The 23,814-nt window shown below is 38.8% G+C and overlaps 3 protein-coding genes across 3 annotated transcripts; 1 reads left to right on the forward strand and 2 right to left on the reverse strand.

The window, feature by feature from the left end:
• Positions 1–251: 251 nt before the first annotated feature.
• On the reverse strand, positions 252–1,434 carry LOC112168915 (LOB domain-containing protein 39). The gene is made up of 2 exons (XM_024305848.2): positions 1,092–1,434; positions 252–989 (listed from the first exon to the last, which is right to left on the reverse strand). The coding sequence occupies exons 1-2, from the start codon at positions 1,273–1,275 to the stop codon at positions 514–516; spliced, it is 660 nt and encodes a 219-aa protein (XP_024161616.1). The 5' UTR covers positions 1,276–1,434; the 3' UTR covers positions 252–513.
• A 4,856-nt stretch (positions 1,435–6,290) lies between these two features.
• Positions 6,291–7,426, reverse strand: LOC112172545 (zinc finger protein ZAT10). Its single transcript, XM_024309936.2, has one exon. The coding sequence runs from the start codon at positions 7,264–7,266 to the stop codon at positions 6,460–6,462; it is 807 nt and encodes a 268-aa protein (XP_024165704.1). The 5' UTR covers positions 7,267–7,426; the 3' UTR covers positions 6,291–6,459.
• A 4,269-nt stretch (positions 7,427–11,695) lies between these two features.
• Positions 11,696–15,491, forward strand: LOC112173060 (adenine phosphoribosyltransferase 1). Its single transcript, XM_024310604.2, has 7 exons — positions 11,696–11,955; positions 12,243–12,356; positions 12,611–12,721; positions 13,062–13,154; positions 13,972–14,121; positions 14,700–14,758; positions 15,155–15,491. Exons 1-7 carry the CDS (start codon positions 11,772–11,774, stop codon positions 15,212–15,214), a joined length of 771 nt encoding a protein of 256 aa, XP_024166372.1. The 5' UTR covers positions 11,696–11,771; the 3' UTR covers positions 15,215–15,491.
• The last annotated feature ends 8,323 nt before the right edge of the window (positions 15,492–23,814 follow it).

Genomic DNA, 23,814 nt, shown 5'->3' on the forward strand with positions numbered 1-23,814 from the left:
TCAGACGGTTGACAGCTCTCATCTCAGATTTCATCACTTAGCTGTCAACCGTCCGATGTCAATCGAACGGTGACTGACCAAATAATATTTGGTCAGTAGGTAACCAGGTGATCATGACTAGTGTAATGTAATGTAATTCTCAGACGCCCTATTTGGACGATGTACGGCCAGGACAAACACTAGTAACTGCCAAGGCCCTATAGGAAACAGACAATCACGACACGTCAGACAATCACGACACGTCATCATCATTATCAACAACTCCCAACGTAAAATAAACGAAAAAAGTTGAAAATAAAAATTGAAGAGAGAGTTTCACCGGAAAATTCAACCAAAAAAAAGAAAAAGAAAACTGAAGGGCTCCGATTACCATTTTCCCTCTTATTACATTACTCTCTTCTAGACCTTACCAGTTTGATTAACCACTGTTATCATAGCTCAACAAAATAACTCTCTCTCTCTCTCTCACTCTATATATGATGACGTTATAGCTTTCCACAGAATCTGAGTTGCTCAAACAAAAAGATTCAGAAGCTTGCGATCGCCGTTCGAATCACCACCGCCGGCGCTCGTAGTCATGATCGAATCTTCGGAATTAAACGACACCGTATCTCTCATTGATCGCTCGATCGCGCAACTCCTCCCCCTCGCTCGTCCTCTTCCACCGGCCGCCGCGGCCGCGAGATTCGGCTTCAGCGACAGCGCCACATCCAACGGCTGGCTACGTTCCACGTCGTCGTAGAACATGGACGGTACGGATGTGTAGTGGAGGTCTTGTATTCCGCATGCGCCTCTATCGAAAGTGACGGAGGATTCTTCCAGCTTTGGCGTCGAAATCGCCGGTAACGGCCTTAAAACGCCGCCGGATAACACCGCCTGGACCGCCGCGTGGCACACGTGCCAGTTCCCGCTTGACAGAAGCCCCACCGCTCCGCTCACCGGATTCACCGTACGGCCGCATGCTTCGAAAAGCAGAGACTGAAAAAGAGCTAACAAACGAAACAAAAAAAGGCAAAATCAAATTCATTTCTCCACATTATTCTCGATTTCTTCTTAAATTTTTGAAAGAAAAAAGAAAAATAATAAACTACCAGGGCGTTGATTTTCAGGCACGGCGGAGATGAAGGACAAGAGATCGCTGCGGCCGAAAAACTTGGCGAGGAACAAGGTGGCGTTGCCTTGGGATTCGGGACAATCGATCAAACGGAGGCACGACCTCAGTATGCATGTCTCACTGCACCCCTTTCGGAGGACTCGGCAACCATTGCAGCTCATCTTTACCGTCCGATCTCTCTCCGGTCAGTGATCAATTATATCTTTGACTTATCCTCTTTATTGATTTGGCTTTGGCTTTGTTTGAGAGAGAAAGAGAGTAAGAGAGAGGAGAGAGAGAGAGAGTGTGTGCTCTGGAAACTTGGGTTAGTAATCCAGGGAATGAAGCGAAAATAGAATGGAAGAGACTGGAGAAGTAGAGAGTATAGAGCGTGGAGAGCAAGGTGGAGTTAACCATGGTTGAGTTTAAGCGGTTGTGATTTTAGACGGTGGGGACTTTTTTTTCTGGGGGACCCACGTGAGGGTGGGTTTGTCTTGTCGAGGGAATATCTTCCAAACTCTGGGCGAGACAGAGCGGCTCCGTGTTTCCGCGACCTCGATCCAGCCGTTGAATCGCGGGACTTTTCGGGGTTTTGGCCGTTGGATTCTCTTGCTTTTAAGCTGGTTTTTGGACTCAAATCTTGGGGGTTGGGTTTGGGTGCGCATTACGAACTCGGCGCAGCTGTTAGGGTTCACATTACTAGACTCATAGACTGTGAACCAAGTCTGTTACAGTGTTAACGTGACTTATATAATCCAGGTGCTATTCGTTTACCCTAGAGGTTTTAGGTTGATTTAAACTTACATGAATTATTTATTAGATGCAAAAATGTGTACGTAAACGAAACCGAAAGAAAATTAAATTTCAGGTTTTCTATATTTTTTTAGTGAACAGTATTTGTCAAGAGTAGAGTTTGTTCTGAATTATTAGATTATAAATTGTGCGTTCGATGAATCTACTAATCATGCATATAGTTTTAATCACACTTGCAATATTATTATTAGAAAAAAAGAAAGTGAAATTAAGATTAGATTAGATGAAGACACTTGTGATATTTTTCTCAAAGTCTGTATTCGCCAAAGACTAAAATGCTTAGCTCATAAGCAATATATTAAGGGGAGTTTCTTACAAGAATAATTGAGTTTTAAATTAATTGCAAGTGTCTAAATTTAGAAGGTTTATAACCACACAACAAGGGCTTTTGTTTATGAAAGAGTCCTTTTTTGCCACAGGATTGTTAGGAAGGTTACAAAGTGGGATATGTGGTTTCTTTCACAATTCCTCAATACTTGTGACCGCAATGGACCTAGGGAAGCTCACTGGAAATGATACTTGATGCCCAAGTTTTTTTTAATTCTGTGTGTGTACTTGAAAGAATCAACTAGAGCCTGCTTCCTAGAAAGAAAGAGAAGAGAAGGGCCATTAGGTTTGGTCCTTGTCTAATTGTCTATAGTCTAATTTTGAGGGTTGTAATTTTACTTTTATTTTTCTTTGAAATTTTGAATTGGGCTTTGACCAACTTGAAAATCTTTGCTTGCTGGGGTTTTGCAGACAATGGACCCAGCCTTGGTTTTATGGATTGGGCTAATATGGACCGGGCCGCGTTATGCAAAAGAATTATATTTCCCACCAACTGCTCTGGACTGGAACTTGGACCTCATAAATAGATAATGGAGAATTTGACACCAGTTCCATGTTTTTCATTGCGGCCGACAGTAATGCCTGTCGCAGTCCTTAAATATTAACCCAGTAGATTTCAACAACCACCACCATATGGATTACATGTGAAAAAACAATAAGCACGATAAACTTATTAATCTTCTTGATCATATCTACCACCATCATTATCTATTGTACAATACTAAGCATGTGTAATGTCTTCTTCTTCCAAATGATCGCCGTATACGCTAAATTAGTATAATCCGGTGACACACAACTCACACAAGAGCGCAGCAGTAATATAGAATAGAACAAACATAGCATATAGCTACCGTACGGGGCATGGAGCTTCACTCATAAGTGGGGAAGCATTTTAGGTGGTGGCTGGGGAAGCCACGTGTCATGTCAAAGATGAAAGCTCCATTTCCATTAAAAATGTTGGCATGCAACTCATCGAGCATAAGCCACTACGTATCAGTGGTCCAGGTCGGTTAAAAAAAACGTAGATAGAAGGCGAAGGTGTAGCTAATTTGTCATTTCGGAAAAGCATTAGGTAGTAAAGCCAGTAGTGAATTGTGGTCGACAGAGTTCCCAACTTGCAAAGAAACTGGTTTAGGGTTTTGGAGTTGTGGTGGGATTTGGTGTGCTAGCTCTGCCTACCGAATAAGAACCAAGCACCCAACTGTAGAGTCGAGTGATACACAGAACCTGACCACCAGAAGCTTCTTCGAAGAATCAGTTCTTTGGCTGCAGTTTGAATACGTCCACCCCAAGTATCCTTATAGAAAATAAGTAGTGAGATCGTACTCATAATTTAGATTTTGTGTTCGTTTTAGAAATAAGCAGCATAATGTTTAGATTTATATATATACATATATGCATATTAAGAAATTTTTTTCCGGAGTTTGCATGTAATATGAGCACTGCACATGTCGTCCATTAATTTTGGTTGGTAGTGTACCACATACATATAGTTAAAATGACTGGTCTGCAGATTAGTGTGGTCGATCAAATTTCCACTGTATGTAGGCAGCATTAACTGATTAGGTGGGCATTATTTGTTTAGCTGTTGTATATGTAGGGATTGATCAGTCTCTGGTTGCTTAAGCCATTATCATAGAAAGGCCAAGGGGTCTACTTTTATCTCTATAGTTGCAAAATTAGTTGCCGACCAACTAATAACTCATCAGTCTACTCTAGCTAGTAGTTAGCTTAGTATTATCTATTGGAGTTCCATATAAACTTAATTAAACAGTTAGCTCTCTTGATTGCGTGATGGATTGGACAAGGACCTAATACCGGTGTTGCCATGCCAGTACTATATGTAATGTAATCTCTAATAGTGAGGACTGTTAAGTGGGATAGGAACAGATGAGAGAGAGGTAGAATGGCTTTAAACCTTTTGGAGATGTGGGGTACTTGTGCTTTGTTTTGCTGATGGATACAATACGTTAACTAAAAGTAGTTTACAATAGTACTGATAAAATGCGCATGATATGGATGATAACACTATGATAAGGTTAGAATTCAATTAATTAACAAGTTAATTAGTGTATTTTAGTGCCAAAATGTGAACTTGTGAGGTATGAAATGTACTAAAGGGTAATTGCATGCGTGCCTTCCGCCCCAGTACATTGGCCACGGTCAAGACTTTGTGAGAGGATGATCGAGTCTATGCAATCCCATTCCTACGCGGTTACAGACTCTTCAAGTGTGCATACTTGCTGAATAATACTAGCTCAGCTAGTTGACTGACTTTTGGCCACCCAAAAAAAAAAAGAGTTGACTGACTTCTTTATTGTTTAGTATCAAATATCCAAGGTGCGTGGAATCTTTTCACAATTTCACCAAAACGATTACAGGAAGGTGCAGGCGAACTAAATTCCAAATTGAAATATAGTGGTGTAGTGGTTGATATTTAAATTCACACCAATTGTCACAATTTTAGTTAAATTTATTCCGTTTTGTATGAAAATTAAATCGTTGATCGACTAAGTGTTGTTTTAGCTCCAAACATGAGAAGAATAAAAAAATTTACAATAAAAATGGATGATAATATCCCTCACCATAGTATCATGTTGGGACCAACTTGCATATATCTAATGTGAGACTCAGCGTATTCTATTACGTGGTCATAGCATTGCCTAAAGCCTTGAAACAAGCTTATCTATGTTCAATGTCCAACTTAATCCCCTGAATTTCGGAAGGATGCATCCAGGGTTATAGATGTTAAATATTACATTCTCCTATACGTACACGCAAATGTTACTTGTCTTACCTACTTATCATTCTTGATTTTTCTTCTTCTTCTTAAATTCCTCTTTCACCTAAAAATGTTCATGTTCCATGCAAGCAACTTTATTTGCCTTGATCATGTTACTCAAGTAATCTTTACCGAAAGTTACTCCTCAATATTGGAAACTTGCTCTACGTACATTTTCCTTTCATTTGTCCAAAAACTTCTCCTAAACCGCGTAAATCTTTTGCTTAAATTTCTCAGAACATTACATTACATTACAGGGAGCTAGGGCTAGTCAGCTAAGCTCAGAGAACCTTCTCTGTTATATCTTAGTTTTGCATATGCAACCCCCCGCTGTTGACTACCTCAGTTGTAGAAAAGGTCAGTCTCGTCGAGCTGTATCTAGACTTTTCAAGAACTAATATCAACATTGACTACTCTTACCAGAATCGCCAGGTCGCCCCAGTAAGAACACAATACAATATACCAGAAGAATAGAGAATGTTTCCCACTGGTTACTTTGCAATTAAGCTTCCCTTTCACCTAAAGGTTAAATTTTTTTACTTGGATCAGTTAATCGAACATTCGAACATATAAAACTCACAGGCAATGGAATCGAGTAGGAGAATATTTGGAACGGAGTAGAGAAAGATGGAGATGAAGCGTGGCATGCAATTTACCTTTTTAACACATGGTGAACGTTCCTCAGCGTTCCGTGTTGCATTGGCGGTGGTTTACTGGTTCGTGTCATTTTAGACGGCCGTACCGTTACACGTGTCAGGCTGTCCCGGTGCAAAGCATCTGGCTCAAAACCAAACCCTAAATTGATCGAGCTCAAGTAAGCACACCTGTCCTCCCAAATCTATTCCCACCAGTTCCACACGCGAACACAAAACCAAAATAATGCCCGAACCTATCTTCTTATCCGATTCACACTAGCCAATATTCTGAATCGAAATTAAGAAAATGAAAAAAAGAAAAAATCGCCGACTTGTAAATATCGCGTGAACCTCATGGGTTGTAGCTGGACAATGCCACTCGGTGTGCCGGTGTGGGTACTACTACTAAAAGAAGTGTGCTCTGTACCATTTTTCAGTTAGTCGGTTACTAAAGAGATCGAAAACATAACACGCACTTTGGCCTGCACTGTCTTCGTGAAATGTCACCAACATGTCGATGGAGTGAACTCCAACTCGCCGCGGTTTCTCGGCGACATTGATGACCATGCTAGTCGTATTTGTATAATGCGGAAATTATGTAATGAGAAAAGCGAAATTAATGAATTGGTCTTTTTTGATGTAGGAAAAAAATCAATTGAATTTCCAAGTACTTCAATAGGAAGCTAAATAATAGTATGTACATAACAAACAAATTGAATTCCAACCAAAAAAAGAAAAATACACGCTAATAATAATGAAAATTATAATTTCCTAATTAATTTCTATAGGTGTCGTCATCGTGACCGGCCCTAATTGAGTGATATCTCAACTTTAGGGGTCATGAATAGACGGGGCTTCTTCGTCGGATGTGGGCTCTCCACCTCGTCGTCGCCGGAGAGGAAGAAATTCCTTGACAACGGCTCCGGGAAGGCCGGTAAGTTCAGATCAAACGCTTCGCGGTGTTGGTGGCTCTGGCTGACGGTGTGAGTGGTAGACCCCACTCCCTCCGAGGTGGTCACGGCGCTGGTGGTTGCGGCGGACCTGGTGGCGGTGGCGCCGCCCTCGTAGTGGCACCGCTTGTGTCCGCCCAAGGCCTGGCCGGTGGGGAAAGACTTGTGGCAGATGGAGCACTCGTGGGACCTACCGGAGGCGTTGGAGACGGTGGCGGCGGATGTGGTGGTGGTGGTGGATGACGTGGAGGGTCCTTCGCCTCCGGTGACGGCGGAAGAGCCCTTCCTGTGGCTGGCCTTGTGTCCACCCAGAGCCTGGTACGAGGGAAAAGACTTGTCACAAACAGAGCACTTGTAACTGAGCAGCTGATTCTCCTTGGCCGGTGCTGACGTGGCCTGTTCAATGACAGGAGAAACACTTGGAACCGGAGACTGACTGCGGTGTGAAGCGGCGGCGGTGATGGGTCCTCCGCTGTGACCACCGCGAGCGAGCATGATGAGGCAGAGAGCGAGATACTCCTCCTCAGAGACTTGAGTCTGCTCTACGCTTCGTGGACGCTTGGAGCGCTTGCGCTTGGTCCATGGCTCCGAGTACTGGAGCTTGGGCTCGTCGTAGTGGAAGCCTTGGCCGGCGGCAGTCGGAGAGTTAAGAGCTTCGAGGGCCATAACAAATTGCTAGTGAAATTGGTTTGCTTGTTGAAAACACTGAGAGAGAGAGAGAGAGAGAGAGAGATAATAGTGTCGAGTATTCTGTGAATGAGAGAGAGGGAGAGAGACAGAGAGAGAGAGGAGGGAGGATGGATTGGTTTGAGTGAGAGTGAGGAGAAATGGAGAGAATGGGGTGTTTATAAGGGAGGAGAGTTGGAAGTTGCGTGACAAGTGGTAGGAAAGTAGTAGCAGTGTCCTCCTTGGCCAAGTGTACTATTAAACAATTATTATTTTTCCTATATTACGAAATTAAAGACTTACCAAAGTTAGTGAGTATGCGGCTGTATGCCACGTTTTACTTTTCTTGGTGGCCAAGGATGACCAAAAAAAACGAAGTCGGTCAAAGAGTGGAAGTGTTATTAGAGGGTGGGTTTTCACCCTTTTTAACTCAAAACAAAAGTTCCTGGGGCCCAGACCATAGACATCTTCAAAGTCAAATCTAATGCATTTTTCCAAATAAACGCGGTCCGGTCGTCAGTCCACAGCCGGCTCTGATTCCAATAGCTGATATAATACAGTAACAGACTAGCAGCCGAGTGTTTTTTTTTTTTCCAAGTACAGTAGCAGCCCAGTTAGAGTGTTTTATAATTCTTCGAACGATCAAAATTTCAGCGTTGTGAGTCGTTTAATTAGTTAATTTTTTTCGTAACATTAAACAATTTCATAGACTATATTGTCAATTACAATAAATTTAACGATTTTTTATTCTAAAATTTTACTATTTTACGCTATAGATGTTTCACGCGGAGCCACCGGCGTTTTGTGATCTCAAACTTTCACTGATTCACAGGAATCACAGGGACTTTTCCTTAGCTCACTTCACACGCTGTATAGTCGGTTGGGATTTTCTTTTTCTTTTGGCGGAGTTGGGTATACTGTTACGTCATGCATGAATGTGTTAAAGTATTCTATTGGATAATTAAGGGCAAGCTTAGCCATGTCGATGATCACATGGGAGGTTTGGGTTAGTGGTGGTGGAGGATACTGTGCTTCAAACTAGTGGTTGAGACTTGAGAGGGAGTGGGGTAGTTTGGGCAGCCTAATATTAGGCACACCATTTGCTTATGTTTGCCTTTAGTGACTTGAGTTTTCAAATCAAATTAGTCTAATATAAAATACTTTCATTCAAAATTAAGCACTGCCATTGAATTAGATAATTTATTTTTCTTACACATAATTTTTAAACCAAACTCGAGAGTCTTCTATAAAAGTTTGCAGCTAAAACATATATTAATAAATTGTAAACAATAATGATGTACACAACTCATCTGTAATCACGTTGTTTGACAAAAAAAAAAAAATCTGTAATCACGTTAATTTTTGTTATTGTTGTTCAATAAGTTAATCACATTAAATATTGCTAAACAGTTAGTTTGCTAATTGTGATGAATAAAATCATACCCATTACTGTGCTCAAATTCAATGCACACGTTTTCGCAGCCTCACCCAAAATTGAAAGGTCTTTCACTAACTATACATTTGCTTTCACGATTGCGTCACACCTCCAAATATAGATTGACGATATTTGTATGATCACACTTGATACTTCTAGAAAGAGCGAGTGGTTCTTCGAAGTAGGAGAGAGTTCAGTTGTACTAGTCATCGTGCATTAAAAACTGTTCAAGTTGATTTCTTCTTCCTTCTTCTACGTCTTCTTCTTATCCGTTTGACTCTCCATTCAGAGGGTTGGCTGGCTTTTCTTCTATGGCTGGCTTTCGTTAATTAGCTAGAAAGATGAGAGGAACATATGCTTCAGCATCTTCGGAAACGACGCGTGCCCCCCGCCGACTGATCTAATCACAGATCATCAGTGAAGTAATCAAAGGCAAAGTTTGGGGGTATTGCTGTCTGCTGACTAGTTGCTGCTATCAACGCCGAGATTTTTGTTTAATTTTTACCAAGCCCATAATTTACTGTAATCAGTAAATCAGATTATTATTTAGTCTTCGGGGTCAATATCTGATGGAATTTGACCTAATCTGTTCAGGACGTGGTCAACATATATGAATGAGCCTGAGCCTGACTTTTAATAGTTGTGGTAAATTGGGAACAAATGTCTGATATTAATTATGTTATGCTGTAATTTGGAAGTTTTACTGTGCTTGTGTTTGAATTGGGTGAGAGTGATTCACCGATTACGTTCAAAAGGGATGGCTTGTTTACTGGAAAAGAGTGGAAGCCTTATCCCCTAAGGAATTACGTGGACTTGCATAGGATTCAAAACTGACACTTCACCCCGTCCAAAAGGACAAGAAGGAGCTGCCATATGGCCTCTCAAGATTCTCTCTCACTTTTTTTTTTTCGATGACAGGATTCTCTCTCGCTTTGTTAGAGACAATTGCTGTCTTTTTGCCACTCAAATTATTATAAGCAACAACATGCTCTCCGATAGTGAATCCTGATAATTTATAATGATTTTTATATATACAAAAACAAAAATTGAAAACAGTGAGAGATAGCTTGAATATTGATTTCACTAATTCACAGTTTGGATGGATGATTACTGTAGTTTTCCTTTTAAGATCCTCATAAAAAAGTGATTTAGAGATTGATTGATTTAGGCACTCAGGTTTATCCCTTGCGGTCCACTTTGAATTATACAAAAATAAGTATAAGTGATATAATATATGACAAAGTGGAGATTAAAAATCATCACCCTTAAATTTTACCTTGTTTTCTGTGCACACTCTTTTTAGTCTTTAGCTAGTTTTTGAGTTAAATATTCTGCCTATATCCATTGAGCTAAGCTATAGTAAAAGGTACATTATGCACCAAATTCAAATAAGAAAAATTATAGGATCTAACGAATGTGTTATTTTGGGTTAAAGATGAGGAAAACGGATATAAGAAAGCACAACATTTCTTGAGTTGGAAGCAACATATGTCATGGTATATACGGCGCCGGTTTATATCTAGCTTAGCTTTGTATAGCAATTTGCATGTTGTTAAGAGATGCTACTTAGCAACTATTTAAAGATACTTGTGAGTTTTATTTTTCATTATTGAGAATATGATGATCAACAAGAGAATAAAAGAGAAGCAAGCTAGGTTTCGAGACAAGATAGAATTCGGAATTAGCCGATGAGTACGCATATATACATATCTGAAGTCATTGCTTACATACGAATATAGGATTCCGTCAACTAATTTTAGCACGCAGTTTACATGGTACTAATACTTCTACTATTCTACTTAATCCGCCTGTACCTTCCATAACACGCACGGTTTCATTTTTCATATTATAAGTAATACATGTATAGCCCTCCAGGTACTCCCCCCTAAGAAGAAGACGAAATGGAAATGAAAAACATGTGAGGTTACTTTATTCCTTGGACTTGGTATTCCAATGAAAAATAAATACGTATGATTAAATTAATGATTTTATTTATGACCGATAAGCAGTGAGAAGCTGATGGGAAAATAAAGAAAGAAAAAATATACGAACTGATAAATATAAGAGAAGAGAAGTCGTGGAGTGTGGTTGGAAGTATCTGATTCCGTGAGCTTTGCATTTGGATTTTGGAAGAAGAAGTTTGCAGGAAGCAGCAGGTCGTTTGGATACGTTCACATTCACAAAAAAAGGCGGCATATGCAGTTTCGTCTTTGCACACGTCAGTGCAGTGACCTCCTTGTGGGTTTTGGGCCTAGTGGGCAATTGGACAATTCAGTCAAAAATTGGCTTATGATGATCTTTTTTTTATTTTTTTATGTAGAGGTCAACTAAGCCCAATGATCCAGAACATTTGAGGCCCAAACAAAGATGAACTAGGATTGCGTTCTAGTGGCGGATTTAGAAAATTTTCGCTGAAGTGCCATTTGGTATGTTATCTTTCTTAATCGGCATGTTTTAGTCTTCCTTAAGACAATTGCTCGAAATTATTGCCCTTCGCCATAACAACAAATCGCCTAGAGACTTTCGAGTCCCTTAATGTTTCAATAAATGGTTTAGTTCGAGCTATTGCTTTCACCAGCTCCTACTAATCCTCCACTTATGGTAAATATCATGATTATCTCACAAGAATTTGTATCCCAAAAAAAAAAAAGGTCCAACATGAATCACGACGTCTTGTCTCTTGAGAGAAATTAAGGAGGCATGACATGGGCCATCATGAACAAGAAGAAAAAGAATTAGGGCGTGACATAAGAACAGGCCAATTGCACCTATTAAGACCTGTTTTTTTCCCTTAAAAAAAAAAAGGTGTAAACAAAAACCGCCCAACTATTGTGATAGTTGATCCACACGCTTTTCATCTTTTTCCAGCTCACTTTATTCCATGTAGTTAACCTAAAAAAATCTCTTTGCACAGTTTAGGTAGTTATCAAATAGACCAAAATGCCCCTGCGATCATCGTGTCCAACTTGCGTGACCCTAAATTTTACCCGCCACGATCTATCTCCCACTTTCTTACACTGCACCACCACCCTTCTTAATTTCAATATTTCAGCCGATCGAGTAGGACCTAATGATGCTGCTGCGCACCACCGTCTCAATTCGTCTCTGGTCAAACTCGTTGGCTTCCTCGCCATCCTTCATCACCAGCACCACCTCTCCCACTGTCGCAGCAACTCCGTTTAAAACCAAATCTCATTCTCCCTTAGTTGCATTCCCAAATTACCGGTCCACCCTCGCTTCTCCTCGCTGCACCGGTGAGCTCTGCTATTGATTGATTGTGTGTATCATGTTTGATTATAGATGTGTTGGAGATTTTAGAGAAAAATCCTTTTTTTCCTTTTTTTTGTTGAGAAAATTTTGGAGGGTTATAGTAGGGAAAGAAATTCCGGGAAAAATAGCAATGGGCAATTTGGTCATGAAATTTATTTTGGGGTTGGTGGGTGTTTTTTAATTTATCAAATAAAACTAAAAGCAATTTCAGAGTCCAGTGTAGTTTATAGGCCTCTCTATTTTTGCGCTTGTGTCTAATTGTGTGGTTTAGTGAGTGATAGTGACTCTCTGAAATTTCAAGAGATGGCCGCCGAAGACGCTCAAGATCATCGCCTAGCGAAAATTGCCTCTGCAATCAGAGTCATACCCGACTTTCCCAAGCCAGGTACTCTTAATCTCTTTCTTTGTTCTCATTTTTGTTCAACATTTTAGTTTGGTTTTTTTAGATGCAAGTAAGACTGGTCTTTTCTTATTCAAAAAAAAAAGAAGAAGAAGACTGGTCTTTTCATTTGGTGGGTTTGATCGGTTTTGGGTTAATAGTTGAGTATGATCCAATTTGTAATCTGGGTACTGGGTAGTTTTGGGTTTTAATGGACTTTTGGTTGTGAAATAGAGGATTCATTGTGGTTTTTATGGCAGGGATTATGTTCCAAGATATTACTACCTTACTTCTGGATACCCAGGCTTTCAAGGATACCATTGATTTGTTTGTTGAGAGGTACAAAGACAAAGAAATCTCTGTTGTTGCAGGTAACTTAAATCTTACAACATGATCTTTCACTTGTAGCTAGTTTACGTATTTTTTACTTGAATCAGTAGTTCATTCACTCAGTTTTGGTTAGCCACTTGAGTTGTGGCAAGACCTATGTTAGTTTATGAGATTCTACTGTAAGTTTATCATTTTAGAAGAAAAGTTAGTTGGTTGTTTGCAGTTCAACCAAATCCAAATTTTAGTATTTAGCATTGTTGCATGGGATGTCTCACAATCGTAGTTTAGGGGGTTGTTACGGTTTTAGTGGCTATGTTTGGTGTATCTACTGTATTTTGGTCGATGTTTATTATCTTGAGTTTTATGGATGGCATTATGCAGGTATTGAAGCTAGAGGTTTTATTTTTGGCCCTCCTATTGCATTGGCCATTGGGGCTAAATTTGTACCTATGAGAAAGCCGAATAAGTTGCCTGGTATGTTGATTCACACTTTTCTTTTCTTTCCCTCTCAAATCCCACTAGTTTCCTTTGCTTTCAGAAGGTCATGTGCACTAGTGAAACCTTGCTTAGCAACTGACTTACTGGCAGAGCGGGATAACTTATTATTCCACTTTAGCTCCATGAAGAGAAGAAAAAAATTCGTCAATGAATTACGGGCATAGAGTGTTTTAAATAAAGTCTGACCGAAAATATCTATGATAAGATTCTTTGTTCAGCCTGATTCAACTAAGGTTACCTTTCAGCTATGCAATGGAAATATAGGCCACTTTAATTGTGAAATTATGATGAAGGGGAAGTGAGTAGTTATGTTCTTGGGATGCAGTTTCCTTTCACTCTTGATAATACAAGGAGAACAGCAACATTTTCAAACCATATGAATGACACTACGAGCTCAATAGCCACTTATCTTTGTAATCTAGGTCTAATAAGGCCCTGTTTCAACTTTGGAGACAAAAATAGGAGAAAGTAGTTAAATCTGACCTGTGCATAAGAAATACCTGGGCATCAAAAGCTAGATTTATCTCGGTTTCAAAACAATACAGTGAATAAATATCAACAAATACTTAAAACATGTGTAAATTTTATTTATTTATTATTATTATTATTTTTTTTTTTTGCATAAGCATTGCTCTTATATCTTGTGGTGTTTTAATCACTAATTGTTGATGAAATCACAACAATGTGATTCTTAATGTGCTAGATATATATTATTTACCCAGCAAGCATTTGGTGCTTTCAATGACTATAATTCTCGCAATTACGTATAATGCTTATATTTTGATTGTGCCAGGGAAGGTTATTTCTGAAGAGTACTCTTTGGAGTATGGAACAGACACGATGGAAATGCATGTGGGAGCTGTAGAAGCAGGAGAACGTGCCTTGATCATTGATGATCTCATTGCAACTGGAGGAACTTTGGGTGCTGCAATCAGGCTACTTGGTGTGTATCAAAGCATGAGTTTTATTTTATTTTAAATTGTTTATCGCCTGCTATTATTTCTAACAAATGGTCTCAGCCCTACAATTCTTTTCCTCCTATGTCAAGTGGGAACCTAGTTGTCTACTTGTCTTACAAAAATGAGGGGCCAAAAACCAGTGTGGGGAGAAGGGGTGGCTATTAGTATTAGATAGTTGGGCGCACAAGCAATTAAAAAATATTGACTTAAAGTGAGATTTTCAGCACAAAAGTTTGCCTCATTACTTGCATGTCTACCAGACAGAAAGGAAAGTAAACCAAGGCGTTACGATTTAAAATTACTCTCATTTAAGACTTGTGGAAGAATGGAACCATCTTTTGATTCAACAGCCTTCATTTGTTTGAATTTGATAACAACTTATTAAGAGACAAGGGTGTGACAGCATGGTGATAATGGGAATTATAATGCACTGTTCTGATATCCTTTTAAGTCATACTGCCACACCCATTAGCTGGTTTGTGTAACATAGCAGTGTAATGTTACAAATTTGTAGCTAAAAGATTCATGTTTTGTGACTCAAAGTCTTGATTTCTTGTTGCAGAACGTGTTGGGGTGAAGGTGGTTGAGTGTGCCTGTGTAATTGCACTGCCAGAGCTAAAGGTATCAATATGACTTTGCACGCACAGTACTAGAAACACTCATCCTTGATTATTTTTGGGATAATTGAGGCTCCCTTACTATTCAGCATTTAGTTGCAGACAAATTATTATGGCTTTCCTCTGCGCTTATTATAGACCGAAGTGGATGATTTTCAGGAAGTAACTAGTAGAATTTTCTAACATCATGTTCTGGCTCTTGCATTGTGTATATTATAGAAAACTGAACATTGATCCTGTATCATTACTCCAAAGTTGATGTTGTTGGCCATCAAGCTACTTTGTAATTTGTTTTATATCATTACCCCTACAAGTAACAAGAAGACGCATATTTTATTCATTCTTGATGCTTACTTTCTTCATTAATTAAGTGCTGATTTTCTTGTATGGCGTGTTTCAGGGTCGGGAACGATTGGGAGACAATCCGTTATTTGTTCTTGTCAATGCACCTGGAGCATGATTGTGATGGAATTGATGCTCTTTGCCATTTGAGTTCTTGGATTCTTTGAAGCTTTTATTGGAGCTGTAGAGTTTCAAAAGAGATTTTTAGCAGGGCTGCACCTATGGCTGATTATAAAGGATTTGTTTACACTTGATGGTTGAAGAGCTGAGAAAACTTGGTAGATGGCATGTATTGAGCATAAATAAGTAACTCGTTTTTCTGTTATTGCTTTTGTAAGTGTGCTAATAACCGTAATATTACTACGAAGTGATTATGCTGACTTTTTACTTGTTTAGGTGGTTGCTGAGCAGAACATAGTTGTTGCTTATATATCATTACATAATGGGATAATGATCACTGAGAAATTACTTGTTAACAGATGGGTACATGAGTTTTTACTCAAAGGAGCTTTCTGTCTCTCTTTTTCGGTGTTAGAATGTGATTGGGCAATCAAAGTCCAGAGGGACAGTGGGTGGGTTCTATGAGTGCCTTGTTATCATGAGAAATTTTTACATAGAGCAAACGTACCGCGTGGCTGGTAGGGCTGTCCAATCAGTGAACATGCAATGAGGTGTTTTGAGTATTTTATATTATCCTCGTTTCGGAACATAATTAAAATTTTTTGGAGTTTGATTGGGATGCCTCACCGCCACGTGGTACGTTTGCCCTATATAAGAATCTTTCAATTAGTCGAGCTTTGGGGTTTTTCATAGGCTTAAGTTTTATTGCTACCATGCAGGTTTTACTTTTACCTCATGTTCCTCATTGTCATCCTTGGTAGTAGCTTATGGTTGTCTGCCTGTCTGTGGTGGGAAAGAAGCCGTCGTAATACAAAGCCATCTTAGAATCTAATTTTTTTCACCTTGTGTGACTTGTGAAAATAGCAATAGATAAATAAAAGAAGACACAATATTGACAAGATTCGATAAATGTGCTTACTTCCTCGGAGCAGTAGTATTTTTCTCTTTTTAAATTGTAAAATAATGGAATTACAAGTAGGGTAGGGCAAAAAAGATTGATCGGAAGACTGAAAAACCGGCATGTATCAGCTAGTTCGGTTTGGTTTTTCCTGTTAAGGATTGTTTTTTTGTTCGGTTCAGGTCTAACAAAAAAAAGGGTCTGGTTTGAATCTTTAATTTTATATTTTGCAAAATCCGAAAAACCTGACTCTTGGCACATCCACACCTTACCCCTCTCTCATATAAATAGACTTCATTTCACTTTCTCAGTTTTACACTTTCACTCATCCACAAGACCGCACCACATCTCTACTTCTATCTTTCTTTTCGGAGAGACGAAGACACACCGCACCGGCTATGATTCAGCGTTTCCGGCGGACGAAATCTCTGACACGTTTTGGGCCTCCTCGCCGTCTCTCCCAATGCATCGTAGCGCAGCGCATTTGAGTGAGCCTTTGAGCAATTTCAAGAGGAAGTCGTCTTGGCCTCACCACCACCACCCATCGCCGATCAATTGACCATCTCCTTCGTCGCCTCCGCTCATGGATCCACATGTTCCAGCAGCTTGAGGATGGCAAGATTGGGTGTGCATTCAAGTTGGATCGAGTCAAATATGTCTTGTTAGCATTAAAGCCACCCTCAAGTATAAGGGCCAAGTTATAGAATATGGCCTAGATTAAGTAAGGATGTTGAATCCACGAGGATTGGCAAATCCTTTTCTAGCTAGAGAAAACTTAAGGAAAAATAGAAAGAACAATTTACAAGTTCACAAAACCAAAGCTCATTACAGGTTATGGCAAGTGAATGATGTTATGCACAAATGGATAGTGAATGTTTGTTTGTTTGTTTGAGTAACTGGTTGATTGACTAAACTAAATGCAAAGAAGGTAAACTAAGACCAGTTTAGCTAAGGTCGTAGAAAAATGGATGAGAGTTAGGGTTTGAATTTTCTACCACTAACCTCCATTGATGCAACAATGCAATTTAATATGAATGATGCTAAACCTATTGTCCAATTACCTTATTAGCATCTGGATAAGACTACTAAGGCCTAAGCTCCTTTCATTTTATTAACTCTAACCGGATAAGTATAGAGCTAACTACCTAGAGACAAATTCAATTACCGGATAGGTTTCAATCTTTTGTCCCTAAATGCATAAAGCTTAGAGTTTAGGTAACCAAGCAAGCAAACCAATCCCATCTCTAGGTTATTTTAGCTCACTACCCTCACACGCACACATGATGTGCTTTCATGATTTTTTTTGCCTAAAGGTAATCAATTTCTAGCAAAAACTTCATGTCTTTGCAAACACATTAACTCAAATTGATTAGGTCTAACTAAATGCATTCAACTTTTGATATAGCCTATGAAGGTGACAACATGAATTTCATCAAATCATAAACAAAACATCAATTACAAGCAAGGTTGGCTAGGGCTTTCAACCCTAGCCCCAACAAGTTCACTACTTACTCATAACTAAATAAACAAGCTTTAACATACTACTTACTCATAACTAAATAAACAAGCTTTAACATACTACAAGACATCAAGTAATTACAGAGAGATAGAGAGTGAGAAGTGACTATTGACGGTAGTGGAAGTGGTGGTAGAGATGGGTCTCCATGTTATGGTGTGATGTTGTGGTGGTTGTCTCCTCCTTCTTGATCCTCAAACTCCTTAATGGTGTAGATATGATGAATCCTTGAGTAGCTACTGATGGTTTGTAGTGGTGAGATGATTGTGGAATTGATAGGTGGTGGAAGTGGTGGAGATGGAGTTTTGGTGTTTGGATATGAGGGGGGTGGAGTTGTGGAGAGAAGATGGAGCTCAAATGAAGTTAGAATTGATGAATGGTTGAAGAGATGATGAAGATAAGGTTCTTGGCCTCTTTTGATCATCTATGTCCCTTTGGCCCCAAGATTGCAAGAGATGCCCTTACACCATTGTGTCCCCCAAATGGTCCCAAAATTATAAGGTGACAAAAAGGACAACTAGACAAGGTGTAGAGAGATGTTTGAATTTCAAATGGTGGGAGATTCTCACAACCATGGTCCTCCTTGGCTGGAAAAAAGGTCCTCCATGAGTGGCGGCTCGTTGGAAAGTTGGCCGGAAACGTCGCCGGAAAAGTTGCAGGAAAATCCAATTTGTGTTTTTCGCCCAAATTCCATATCTTCTTCTTCTAACTTAAAATCTCCACATTTCAAAGCCCATTTGATCATTTTCTTCTCAATGCATGGATTCCTACAAATAAAAGGAAATGAATTAAAGGGGGTGAAATAGCATGGAAGACACATCAATTGATATAGTTTTGGGGCATAAATGCATAAGTAATTAGTGACTCAACATGTCTACACCTTCAAAAAGTCAAAGGCGGAAATTGCCTCTCCACCATGTTCCTCGAGAAAGACGCTGATTAGTACAAATTGAACTGTCTTTTCTGTAACAGATTGGACTAAAAACATGATAAAATTGGCCTAATCTTTCGCGGTTCGGGTTGTAGTCGGTCCCTTCCTTGTTAACTACACAAACAGAACCCGGCCTGAATTTTTATGTCTGGTCTTGAGCTCAGCAGGTCCTCAGTCGAGCCTAGCTCGTGCCCAACCCTAATGAACAATCTCACAGTGTGACTAAACTTCACAAAAGTGGTAAAGAGTAATTACTCTATAGTCTCGGACTACCACGTGGCATTGTCATGTGATGGTTTATGCCAATCATATTATTTGAATTTAGTGGGGATATTACAGAGGGGTGAAAAAAAAATTAAATTACGATAACCAATAAAAAATTACTATAAATTATGTGGACAAATGACATCAACTCGAATCACCACGTGTACCATAATTCGAGACCATGTTATAATTTTTCAATGGTAAAACTCTCTCTCTTGATATTATCTCAAAATGTATTCTCTGTCTCTCTCTCACTTAATTGAAGCATTTTTTCTCCAAATCTCTCTCACCAAGTGTAGCAATTGTCTCTACTCACAAATGGTGGACTCCACAAACTCCCTGACTTTATCAAACTCTCAAATACTTGAATGAGTTTGGATACCTTGATTAGACAAGCTCGGAAGCCTTTGTTCTCGTATCTAATGACATTATATATATCGACATTGCTTCATGGCATGTTGTGGTGTGAAAACATCAAAAACTTTTAAGCCCTAGCCTCCATATTTCACGTTCAATGTTTTCATGCAATATTAATTGCATGTCTCTTCCTTATTCTTTTTTTTATTTTTTATTTTTTTTCTTTCTTTAAAGAGGATCAAAAGATTTCACTCCTACCCCCATGGTGACTCGAACCCATTACTTTGTCATTAGTTAGTGGGTGCTCTAACCACTGAGATAACACAATTTCGTCATTAAGTAGTGGGTGCTCTAACCCATGTCTCTTTCTTATTCAAAGAGGGCACCCACCACCTTACTGCCATGACTTTGTTTCTTCATTTCAACAAATTCCTGCTCCATCCTATATCTCTACCGTGTAGATATAGCCTTCTTCAATTAATGGATCACCATTCACCAAAGCAATAGTTTCTCATGCTTTCCTCATGTGATGATTCACCACGTGGTATTTCACCTCCAAGTAGGAGGGACGAACTCATCAGTCTATTAGAACCTCCCTTACAGAAATTGGGGTTGTGAGTTGAAGCATGTTTAGATAATATGCAATGCGATAGCATCTGCTATTGCCAACCTTGGTCTCTTCTGGGAGTTGGTTATCTTTCTTTTCTGATGTGCCTCGTTTCTGTTGTGGCAATTAAGTGGTCAATTCTAGCTATTATGACCTCATCTAGTATTGTCTAGTTTTCTTTGCTTTCCTGTTTTTAATCTCGCGATATCGAAAATGGAAAGCACTTATTTTGTATGCAGTTCTGCTCAGCTATTTGGTGATGTTCTGAAACACATCAAATATTTTTTACAAAGGAGAAAACTTTTCACCGTGTACCTTTCAACATACTTTATACTTCCTTGTGTGTGTGTATATATAATATATATATAGGAAGCCGTTCAGAATCGGACGTCCGCATTGTTAAGGAAATTAGAATCCCTCCCGTTAAGGGTCACAGAGTAGACCGATAGAAAAGTAACAAACCACAAGACAAGCAATAAGAGAACACCAAGATTTAACGAGGTTCAGCATAAATCTATGCCTACGTCCTCCCGAGAGATACCTGTTCTTCACTATGAGAATAATTACAGTACAAGATACAATTGAGCTAAATCACCATAACCCAAACCCATAACCCTTGTACACCCACACTCATAGAATTTCCCAAGAACTCACTCTCACCCAAGAGTTGTATTCACTCTTGACATCTCTGCTCCTTTACCCAAGGGATATACACTCTCTTGTTGATGATCGCATGCACCGACCATACCTTGGGTTTACTACCTATGCCCTCTATATATAGGCACCCCAATTATAATCCAATTGGTAGTAGGAAAACCAAACATTCTTGTACAGGAGAAAAGATCCTATTCCTGATAGGAATAAACTTTGACATCAACCATGTCCAATTAGGAATACTAACCAAGTCCAACTAGGACTTGCCTTTCCTAATTAATTCTCATCACATCCTAACACACACTATCGCTATAGTGCAGACATCGATGCTTCTGCTCTGCTGAGGTTGCGATGGTGTAGCGCTGCTTGCCTGAAAAAGGCCAGGGGTTGGACGGATCAGTCTAGTTGCAGTCGGGTGGAGTCGTCGGTGACCAGGTTGCAGTGCTGCCCATAACCTTGCAGTTGTAGGTGAGGTCGCTGCCCAGAATCTTCAACCTCGATCTCCTCCGACCTCGATCACTGCCTAGAAGCGGTTTGGGATACCTCTGGCCTCCGTCCAACAAGCCCCGGCCACTGTTGCAGCCTGAAAGATGCTGCAATGTCGACGTCTGCACTTTAGTGATAGTGCGAACGTCCGCCTGTGATCGGGCCTCGCTATATATAATGCAACTGTGAAAAATAATGAAAAGTCTGGGCTGAAATGACTCCGTTGCATCAACTTGTTTTTATTATGAAATGCTTCTATAATTCATAAACTCTTTAATTAAAATTTATGCGAAAGCAAGTGAAACACTTAACCAGCTAATCTAATTCATTAGAGACTGGCTGAATAATATATATTCCTGCCTCATTGGCAAAATGCTCTTCGTATTCTTAATAAAGTGCTCAATCAATGCAAATTAGATGGGGGAAATCATAACCATGACATGTTAAGATAAAGAAGCAAGATTAAGAAACTGTTCTGGTGCATCTCTTACATAATTGAGAAGCGATGTGCAATGCTTTGGACTTACACGTTTGGAGAAACCACCAATAGGTTTAATTAATGGTATGATGCATGGGAGTCAACCAGCCAACATTAAACTATTCCTTGTGTACATTCTTTCTGACTTTATTCTGACGTGGACGCTGGAACCAATCAAATAATTTTTTGATCTCCATGAAGGCGTGAAAACACTTCAAATGTTTCGATTAATACTGAAATTAAAAATAAACAAGTGTGTCATAGAAAAACCAAAATAAATTATATATATCTGAGTCCTTGATGTACAGTTCATGAAATCATATTAACTCATATATATGCTACTCACAAATCACAATTATTCCAATATAAATATGAGATGTTTCTTTCCAGAAATTCTATATATAGTTAATGTGGGAAAGATCATATAGAAAAATGATTATAGTACTCGCTTGCTCTATGTGATTAGTTTAAAGGGATTAGGGCATCATATATTCCTTAATAATGTGATTAGGTGTAGGGCTCAAGTGTTGACGTCTAACTCTCTTTTTCTTGACTTTTTTGTTTTGTTTGGGAGGTACGTATATAATCCTCATATATATATATATATATATATATATATATATATATAGACACACACATGTGTGTGATCAAAATAAATAACTTTATGAGGTTTTAAATTCGAATCAACCATCTTATGAAATTAAAGAAGAAAAAATAAGATCGAACGGAAAACAATATATATTAGTTTCTCAATCAACATTTTAGTCTCTCTCTTTAACATTATCAAGCTTACGATAAATCAGAGAGCTCGTGAATTCTTCAACATTATTAGTCTTTCGTAAGATTAATATCGAGCAAATGGAAGTATGGCTACCAAAAGAATCACGTAATTCACGTGGCTCGAGAGTCCAAACCATGAGATTAGTTTAGTTTAGTCTACGTGGTTGCAGTTTATGACTTCTAAATGCTATAGTTAATGCGCGAAAGCTAGTTCAGCATAGAAGTAAGAAAGCAATGCTTTAAGCCAACGAGGCTTATCTTTTAGTGATTAGTTTAGAAGGGTCGGTGCTAAGTAGGTGAGGGACATTAGGGTTTAGGTCATTAAAAGTGCTGTTTAGGTCGCTGATTCTTCATTATCCTTGTGGCTAGCTTCTAACTGATTACAGAATCGATAAAACTTATATACAAGCTAGTTTGACATTACATATCTCCAATACTTCTATCGAAAATTTCTACCATGTTCCGAAATATAGTAAAATATCCATCATATAAATGTACCTATTAAGTCGACTGGGTTTACACGTACAAATAAGAAAGCTTATGCATGCATTTGTCTTGCAAACCTAATGACAATCAAAATGAAGTTATGGTATTGATAAAAAAAAAAAAAATGAAGTTATGGTTATGAAAAGGGTCACGTGGCTTGAGGTAGGTGGTTGAGACAAAACCATGAACTTAATTTAGTTTAGTTTGAGTTTGGGAGACAAAGGTATGGTACTGTGATGTTTATCATACACTCATTTTACATTTATTTGAACAAAAATTACAACTTATATGAATCAAAATGACAACATTGAGAACAAAATTACCATATTCATTTACACTATTTACATATAATTAAACAAAAATTACGACATTAACAACGAATTTGTTCAAAACAAGTAACAAAGTCATAAGTGGTGTAATTACTACTAATAAAACTAAAATGACACAAAATATGACTCAACTTTATAACTCTGACAACAAATTTATTGTCACATTTATAAATGTGTGTATGACATACGAGTATGTATTACAGAATTTTCCTTGAGTTTGGTATGTATATGGATGAGTTGTCATTTCCTATTACAATGCAGAAATCGCAGAGCCCCAAACCCTAAACTAACCCTAAAATCGTGCGAAGAGGCGATGAATGTATTAGCCAGAGTTTCATTTCTTCAGTTAAGGAATAAAATCAGATTTTAAGGGAGCTCGAAATATGCCTCGTATAGATTTTATTCCTTTGCTGTGTTTTTATGGTTTTCTTTTGTTCTTCCAAAGGTCGTGCAATGGCCGGTGCCAAATTTTGCAAACAATGAATAACAACGAAGACCTTATCGAACTTTCGTGGAACAGATGGAGTACATAATATGATTAGAAAACTTGCAAAAATAATCTCTTTCTGACGCGTGGGAACTAATATAGACTGAAACCGCAAGACTCGGCAGAATACAGAAACGACAGTTGGGTACGTACGTGTTTATTATGGCTCTATATTAGGCTAGAGGGATTGCATCGAACGACACACATGCAAGCAAATTAATGTTATAGCAGTAAAGCCTATACAACTAGTCGAATCCCAACATATCGTTGTGTGTAAATTGCAGAATCCATTTTGGGTTGCTGTTTATTGATTACTCTGTTCGAT

Source organism: Rosa chinensis, chromosome 6 (assembly GCF_002994745.2).
Source record: "Rosa chinensis cultivar Old Blush chromosome 6, RchiOBHm-V2, whole genome shotgun sequence".
Lineage (NCBI taxonomy): Eukaryota > Viridiplantae > Streptophyta > Magnoliopsida > Rosales > Rosaceae > Rosa > Rosa chinensis.

Excerpts from the sequence above, each read along its gene's own strand:
- LOC112168915 (XM_024305848.2), bottom strand. The coding sequence starts at position 1,275 with ATGAGCTGCAATGGTTGCCGAGTCCTCCGAAAGGGGTGCAGTGAGACA. Across the intron at positions 990-1,091 it reads GCCTGAAAATCAACGCCCTG|CTCTTTTTCAGTCTCTGCTT; the intron begins GTAGTTTATTAT and ends TTCGTTTGTTAG.
- LOC112172545 (XM_024309936.2), bottom strand. The coding sequence starts at position 7,266 with ATGGCCCTCGAAGCTCTTAACTCTCCGACTGCCGCCGGCCAAGGCTTC.
- LOC112173060 (XM_024310604.2), top strand. The coding sequence starts at position 11,772 with ATGATGCTGCTGCGCACCACCGTCTCAATTCGTCTCTGGTCAAACTCG. Across the intron at positions 12,357-12,610 it reads ACCCGACTTTCCCAAGCCAG|GGATTATGTTCCAAGATATT; the intron begins GTACTCTTAATC and ends TTTTTATGGCAG. Across the intron at positions 12,722-13,061 it reads AGAAATCTCTGTTGTTGCAG|GTATTGAAGCTAGAGGTTTT; the intron begins GTAACTTAAATC and ends GGCATTATGCAG.